General features: G+C 37.9%; 1 protein-coding gene across 1 annotated transcript; it reads right to left on the minus strand.

The window, feature by feature from the left end:
* Window positions 1–1142: 1142 nt before the first annotated feature.
* On the minus strand, window positions 1143–2689 carry LOC129726181 (uncharacterized). Its single transcript, XM_055682891.1, has 2 exons — window positions 2285–2689; window positions 1143–2212 (listed from the first exon to the last, which is right to left on the minus strand). Exons 1-2 carry the CDS (start codon window positions 2501–2503, stop codon window positions 1703–1705), a joined length of 729 nt encoding a protein of 242 aa, XP_055538866.1. The 5' UTR covers window positions 2504–2689; the 3' UTR covers window positions 1143–1702.
* Window positions 2690–8610: the final 5921 nt, after the last annotated feature.

The following is an 8610-nucleotide window of genomic DNA, read 5'->3' on the forward strand; positions in this document are numbered from 1 at the left end:
GTTAAGGGTACATTCTTTTTGGACGCCGACACTTAGCACAAACTTTTACTCAAACAGGATGATAATAGCTCATAACGCAACTCACGTCATAGCTTTACAACACTTTGAGTTTACATTAGTGATCAGCTAATTTCACGGGAATGGCATCGCTGTCAGCTACCATACATTTGACGCGTTACCAACATCACTGGCACTGGCACCCGAAAAATGGACAGTTTACCCTTTTCTTGTGCTGATTCGGGCAAAACAGTCAAATAATGACTATTATTATTGTTTGCATTTCGAATAATTTTCAGCAATTTTAACAATTATGCATATTATTTAAAGTTATAAGTGATAGTTTGTCCCTATATTTAGTTTGTTCGAAGTAAATTTTGCTGGCAGATAAAGCGGTTTTCTGATTAATGGTACAAAAATACAACTTTGTTACGCCAGAAAACTGCCGTAAAATAAAAAAAAATTGAAACTTGCCTAACTTGCAAATTCATTCTGTATTGACAAATGTTTTTTTTCTCGTATGTTTCAAAATGGCCAATGCGTACTTTTGCTCTAGGCGAACTATTTTACGGCTGTGAAAAAAGGCAAAAAAAACTATTTTGCTCCAAAAAATCCTGCGCGTTATTTTAAAGAAGCTATTCCACATTTTTATTTTGCATAGTTTAAACTTTTAAATACCACGAAGTATTTTTTGTACAGCTTCATGAAATAACAGAAGCTTTTTGCACAGTTCTATAAAGCAAATATATTATGTTTTCTCCATTTCTTGAAGCAATGAGAATTCACTGATCAACGCAGGTTCACTCAGAAAGCTCAAACCGGAAAAAAAATGCAAGACTATAGGTATTCAACCATTCCTGTGAATTTAGATGCTTCTAACCACTAACTTTATTTTTTTAGAGACTGAAATGAGTTTTCTCGTAAACATAACGTTAAAGCGACGAACCTGGCGAGCAATTACTATGCGAACTCCCACGTAAGTTGACGCGTTTTCGTAATAGCTAGGGGCACCAAAATTCATAAGAATGGTTGAATAACTATAATTTTTAATTTTTTTCCAGTTTGAGCTTTTAGAATGCACTTATTTTTCGTTTTCTCGAATTATACTTGCACGGCACCTAGTGTTCGGACAAATAAAAAATCTGTTATGACAAAACCAATCCGAACTCATGGATTGCATCGATATCACCAGAGAGTTACGCAATCTTCGCAGATTTCGAACAGCTACAAACCATTTGCTCTATTCTGATCTCTTTCATTTATTGCACAACAATATTTTTAACTTACTGGCAAAACAGGAGGGACATCGTTGTTCTCAATAAATAAATAAATTACATATTAAAAATAAATAACAGAAAATGACAATTACTTTGCAGATCGAGAGAGGTAGTAGGCACATCCGAGTATTTACTTCGTCTCTGATCCTTGCGTCGTTTGTGTGGTTGTTGTCTAATCGTTCTAGCTAGCGTCGGTGTTCGGTCTGGTAGTGATGATGATTTTTCGGCTCCATTCCGTTGGAATGAAACGATTGGTGCTCATCATAAAGCAGTCTCAAAATACATGCGATCCCGTTTACTCGTTTTCTTCCGTTGCGGAAGTAGATTAGTTTCGCATGCTTTAGTCGTATCATTTTCCATCTCGTAATGTTTGGGGGTTAACTTGGCTATTTGGCGTCGATGTCTTTCACGGTTTGGGAATGTGCACCTTAATAGGCTGGCTGTTCATAGTAGTATCGGTAGGGATCGACGGAAGCCCGTACTGGACGTACGAAATAGGTGTTTCGGCGATTGTCGTGGCCTGTGTGCACCTGGAAGCTAGTTTCCTCGTGGTGGTCGCTCTTGAAAATCTTTTTCAGCGCCAAGATACTGGCAATCGTTAGGGCAACTTTGGAGATGACCAAAGCTTTGAATGCAATGGCACCGAGGGTTTTCAGACCGATCGGGCCGGCAATGCCCATGGCAGTCAGAATGGCTGCAATAATGTAACGGCTTCCATTTTTCCTATCTCTGCCACGAGCTTCAGCTGAAGTCGACAGATCCATCTTGACTGTGTGTGTTTTCAAGAATCGGTCCAGCTTCTGCAGCAGTGCCCGGTCAGTGCTGCTCAGATCATCCAATCCACGGGCATCAGCCAATGCGGGGACAGCTTCGTTTTCGGAATCATCCGACGAATTCTGCTTGACTAGGGTAACTCCATCGACCAGCTGGATGGAATCCTTTGGGGAGAAGAAGACAATACAGATCGTTACGTTCTAAAAGCAGTTTCTCCCCAGAGGATACAAACTCACCATATCAATCGCTCTCGATAGCGATGTCAGTGCTTTCTGCTTCAGGCATTCGGTGAAATCGCTCTTCTCCTGGCAGTCATCGTATACTTTCTGGACGATGCAAATTTCGCCACCGAACCAGTTGCTTCCGGCTGCCCGCCACGAACAACTAGCACTGAGCGCTGACGACACGAGGGTGGCCACCAGCAGGAGTTTCAGGATCATCGATCGGTTGCACATTTTGAAGGAGCTTTTCTGTATCTTCTTTCGCTCAGTGCACCGAATAACACAATCACTAGCAATTGATGAAACTATACCTTTCAACAGTATTGTATCTTTCTAAGACACGGACACCCTCCGTTAGTGCTTCTGCCGTCCAACAACGACGAAGTGCACCGTTCAACTAACCAAACTGCAACTAGCAAAATCCGCTGATTAGCACCTGCTTTTAAATGCACTTCAATGCTCTGTTTGGTGGCCAAATTGGTGCCCGACTGATCTGAATCTCAATTGCAGGCTGCTTTTCCCCGCAAGGAGAGCAATTGCTACATAATGATACTAGGAGATGTTAACATGAAAGGAGATGAAGAAGGGGGGTATGTCGGCTTGAAAATTATGTCTATCGAACATATGTGCTGCAGCTGATGGTGGTAATTTACGGCAAAAAAACTTGTACGCAAAAGGTGCTGAAATCATTCAGATGGAACTACGTTGGATGCATAGATTGCTGCAGTACAACAATTGCGTGGGCTGCCGCTGCATCTCACTATTGAGATGAACAGTGGGTTAAAGAAACAAATAGGGATGTTTATCAACGTTAAAATATAAAAAAAATTAAAAAATCAAACATTTATAACAGAAATAGCATAAGTGCTGCATTGAGTGAAGAATTTGGTTGATTACTTTCTAACCTAGAATAAAAATGCAACACCGTTGCTACTAATGAGAAGGTGAAATTTACACCAGCTGGAGCCTACGTGAGGTATCCGTTAAGTCGGAGCTCGATTCTGGCGAATTGGTTGATGCTCACATTACCGTGAAATATGCAGTTTAGCTATACGGCACAGCGAGCCTCGCCATACGAAGTGCAAGTGCATGTAGAGCAGTCTATTAATTCAATTATGATTACATACATTGCTTTCTTCTGGTGATCCTCGCCTAACGTAAAGTATCGTGGGGTCTACAAGACTAAAAAGTTTTGTATATGAAACTCATCGTTCCTAGTAACCCTTTTCTCCTCTAAACTTCGTTGTTCACTCCGTTGTCCGGTCTGTATAAATTCCAATCGGGTATTTACCGGATCTTCATATGGGTCAGTTATCGAAAGAAAGTGAATGCATATCACACTTTCGCTGGCAAGAGGATTTTCCCACTGATTTTGATGCAGCTTAAGCATCATTTTCTATTCACTACCAACCATTCAGTCTCACCTACATTCTGTTTCGAATACAGTAGTCTGATCTACAGATAAGTGTCAAAATTAATCGTCAGTGTAACTAATTTGATGATGGATGAGCACGTTAGATCAACGTAGCTTTCACTGATTGAGCAAATCTTAAACTCATGCCTTACATTACTGTTTATCAGCCAATGGCTTGTTGGTTTACTATGCGAACATTACATACTTTGGAAATTTGCTCTTGAGTGTTTTTTCAATGTTTCACTAGTTTAGTTCATTTACTCAACACAACAGTGATGATCACATTTGGCTACAGATTAGAAAAAAATTAGCATCAATATTTTGTGGCCATACTTTTATCGACAGTATCGTCAGTAAACTTTATCAGACTTCATAATTCGGTCTATGATGCAACTATTTTAATTTTTTTTTTGCCGATCGTAGTTATACCTCCGAAACTGCAGATCTGTTAATGAGGTGCATTTTTTACACTTCGTTACCCTAAATGCTTCTTAGAACTGATTGTCATGATTGATGTATGAGTGTTCGACTGTTGGGAATTTTACGATGGTCGGTTGTAATTTCGGCTGCGCCGTTTTGAATAAGTAGAATGATCTGCAGCTCGTAGTCGGCAGCGAGGATGAAAAATTTGCCTTAAGCTTATAAGATATTTCAGACCATAAAGCATTAGACTTAATTGGCTTCGTAAAACATTAATTTGTATTGTGCCGTGTCAAATAAATGTTTTGAGCAAAAAAAAAATAGAATAATCTGGTTTTTTACTGTCCGACGTTTCGTCACTAATCAGTGACATCTTCAAGGGAAACTGTGGGTGTTTATTAGCGATAAGTGTCTGTTTCAATTCTTAAAGTTGTTAACAATTGGTTTGAGTGTAGCTAGTTGTCTGAGTTGAGTTGTCTGTGACTTACATAATTCTTGTTCGTTCCTTGTCTGGATGCGATTTAAAGCTTATCGTCAACATCAATTGGGGCGATTCGGGGTACATTCTAAAATATTGGTGTTCATAAAAGTCTGTGGTACAACTTGCATTTTTCACTTATAAATATTTGAAACAAACTTACTAATCGCTTTGCTGTGGACCTATTGCGATTGCGGATGGTAACGTTATGGGGAGTAGTTGGGATTCGGGGGGTAAGACATCTGTGTTACTCGTGGTGATATTTGAAAGACAGCGACAGAGAAGGAACTAATTGGCTGGTGCATTGGTATTAGGTAAGAGACTCCACAGAATAGCTGCGTAAGCTGTGTTGAATCCACCGAGATCGGACAGTAAAAAAACAGATCGTTCTACTTATTAAAGACAGCTCAGCTGAAATTACAACCAACTGATTGGCTTCAAAACTGAAATGATTGTCTTCAAAAGGTAATCTAACTGCGAGTAGGATTGCATTACCTGTTAGTCCTCAATAGCATTTTTGACAGTTGCAGTTTATTGACAACTATTCCTGATGCCTCGTTAGACCAGTTAGTAGTGACAAATTATGCCAGAATATTTGAAAAAAAATCGAACCATTTTGCTAATATTATTGGTTTTTCGACAGCGTATATGCTTAATTTAGCAACGAACAAATCCAGTGAGAGTGCCGTCAGAAGGAAAGCCAGATGATAAATAATAATATTAAAGTGTTATTTTTCAACATTCAACATTTATGCAAGTTACAAGCATCATATCCTGCATACCCATTTTTATCAAGATATTCCTTTTTTTCTTCTCGGTGTTTTTTTTATTTTTTGTAAACTTAAACAGTGAATGCTTTATTATCTTGCGAGAAAGAACTATTTTCATAATACATTCAAAATTTCCAAACTACGTATTAGCGTATCTCGAAAACGCATGCATTGTGAAGTTTATTCATCAAGAGCTTTATGACTTGAAATTACCATTAGAATCATTACATCATAGGAACAAGACTGTTACCTTTTTGGTCGGGAAAAATGAGGGAAGTTCGAATTTATTTTTAAGTGCATAGTACCATTTTCATTGCATCAAGGTGCTATTTTTCTGAAAGTACAGTTTATCAACAACAACAAAATACGTTTGATTTTGAGCCAATTATTACTGAAGTAATGGCCGTTTCCCCGAAACGCTATTTTTTTGCAGAGGCTTGCGATGATCCTGATAGAGACTCAGCGGGTCAACCGAAATCAAAAAACTTATATTATTTCATTAGTTTAGAAGTGTACCGTGTCCTTGAACGATCGCTTTTATGAGTATTTTGTTTTCAGGGCAAACGGGAATGTTTTTCCCAAAAAATGCACGTTTTGAGCGCTAAAAAATTTTTTTGCGGCAAAATGTAACTGTATGTTTCAAAACGCGATCGTTCATGGACCGGTGAATTTAATAACGAAAATTTAAAAAAAAAAGATGAAGGAAATCGGTTCAGTAGTTTTCCCGCAATCAGGATCACGGCAAAGTCATTTTTCGGAAAACACTATTCCGAGATAATAGCGTGTAAAGTTTCAGGGTTAGCTTATGCGGCCGTGACGAGGCGCGCTGCAAATTGCTCTAACTTTCTTCCTATTGCTCAGATCTTTATGAAAATTTGTGAAAATGTTCGCAATATGTTGTATTTGAGATAATACAATAAAAAAACTTGCGGTTTTTTGAAAACTTAAAAGGTATGTAACCCCTTAAGAACATTGCAATTAATAAATGCTTTGAAATATAACTTTTAAAATTGTCTAGCATTACTCCAAACAATGAACTTTCCACCACAAGGCTTCGTACACAAATTATGTAACGCTAAAAATCTCGATTTCAGACCTCCTCCCCTCCCCCCTATGTAACAATAGGTAACGTTCGATATGACTCCCCCCCCCTAAAATTACGTAACGCTGTACAACCTGACCCCAATTCAAATTTTCAATTTTGAGCAAACATTTCAGTTACGTGACTGTCTCAACTAACCCCCCCCCCCCTCCTCCTCTATGTAACAATATGTAACGCTGACTCAATCTCAATAATTTGTGTACGACGCCCAGGTTGTGTTATAACTTCAAGTTCCACAAAAAATCAATATTTTTTTTGTTTTAATCATTTTTTACTGAAAACATTTTTTTCTTGGTATGTATTGGTTTCGCTAAGCATGAAGAAATTTTCAAAGGAGAATTTAACAACTACACATTTCTTAGCTGCAATGCTTTGAATAAAGTGTAGGCACGCTTTTAAAATATTACTCTCGAGTCTAAAAATCTTTTCCATCCGCAAAAAATACGCAGTCTGCCAAGTCACACATTCGTGCAAGATTTCATTCAAATAAAAAATGGTCATTTTTGGAAGATAAGTATTCTGACATGGAATGGTTCTGTAAATAAAAATAAATGTTTAATGTTCCAGTTTCCAGGTTCCAGTTTCTTTTAAACAGCTTACGCACACGTCATTCAACAACAAAAGGAAACATGATAGGTTCTTGGCTAGACCGTCCCTTGTGACACATGGGATTAGTTACATAAGAGGATTTTTTTTGCGCGCAGACTTTTGAGCCACATATCAAATTGTTATGAAGTTTGTTATTTGTAGGTTTGAGAGATGACTCGTTCGTATGACACTAGTTATGTTCAAATAAGTCATGTAATCTTTGAGATAGTAGACTTTCGTTATTTTATTAACAATTTGATACATAACGGTTGCTTAAGTTCGATTATAATCAAATGAAATGGGAACGTATATGGCAGCCAAACTTTGAAACCACGTGTTCAATCATAAATCATCAGTTAACCCTTAATTAGCCCGCTCATCTTATAATAATATTGATCAAATCGGTTGTGTAGTTTCTGAGATAATGAAGTTTCGTGATTTTCACATTTCGGTACATTACAGACGAAGTTACAGTCCGATTACAGTCAAATTCAATAGGGTGTTACGAGGCAGCTAGACTTATTAATTAACACTTATTTTGTAGAAATCGGGTCAGCCATCTCTGAGAAAAGTGAGTTAGAATAAAAATAAGTAGTCTTCGGAATATGTTCCTTTTCGTAGCTTGATTTCACATTTTTAAACATAACAGGCACAGTAATAGTCCGATTGCAAAACAAATCAATAGGGTCTTATGGGGCAACTAGACCTTCCATTTGAAACTGATTTTATGAAAATCGGTCCAGTCATCTCTGAGAAACATGAGTGAGATTAAACAGTCTTCAGAACACGTTTCTTTTCATAACTTATGAACCACAAGTTCAATCTTAAATAAATTCAAAAGTTAAGGGTATTTTAGGTAGCCCGTTCATTTGAAACTAATTCTGTCCAAATCGGTTTTGTAGTTTTTCGAGATAATGATGTTTCATGATTTTTACATTCTAATACATAACCTCCAATCTAAAAATCGGATTACAATAAAATTAAATAGGGTCTTATGGGACAACAAGACCTTTCATTTGCAATTAATTTCTTGAAAATCGGAAGAGCCATCTCTGAGAAAAGTGAGTGAGAATAAAAATCTGCACATACACACACACACACACACACACACACACACACACACACACACACACACACACACACACACACATAGAGAAAATGCTCAGCTCGTCGAGCTGAGTCGAGTGATATATGCCATTCGGCCTTTTGGAGCACTTTTATACTTTGCTATACCTTTCTAGAAGAAGGGCAAAAATAAAAAAAACATAACCACGTTTCCAAGGTAACAAGACAGTATGGAGTCGATTTCCAGCCTCTGGGCTTGATAATTCAGGTAATCTTTAACTATTGTTAGGCTGTTTCCAGAAACCGGACGTTACCACCTTGGGCTTAAAATTGCGTCTGGAGTCGGTTCTTGTACAATTATGCAAAAATACATATTGGGTACTATTTGGTCAGTTGGGCTATTTTCCAGAAACTGGAGGTCGCCATTTTCGAATTCTAAATGACATCTGGTTTCGATTTTGCACCCCCTCTCAGAAACCTTCAAAATACGTAGTTCTACGTCAA

This window comes from Wyeomyia smithii, chromosome 2 (genome assembly GCF_029784165.1).
Source record: "Wyeomyia smithii strain HCP4-BCI-WySm-NY-G18 chromosome 2, ASM2978416v1, whole genome shotgun sequence".
Lineage (NCBI taxonomy): Eukaryota > Metazoa > Arthropoda > Insecta > Diptera > Culicidae > Wyeomyia > Wyeomyia smithii.

Excerpts from the sequence above, each read along its gene's own strand:
- LOC129726181 (XM_055682891.1), bottom strand. The coding sequence starts at position 2,503 with ATGTGCAACCGATCGATGATCCTGAAACTCCTGCTGGTGGCCACCCTC. Across the intron at positions 2,213-2,284 it reads TATCGAGAGCGATTGATATG|GATTCCATCCAGCTGGTCGA; the intron begins GTGAGTTTGTAT and ends TTCTCCCCAAAG.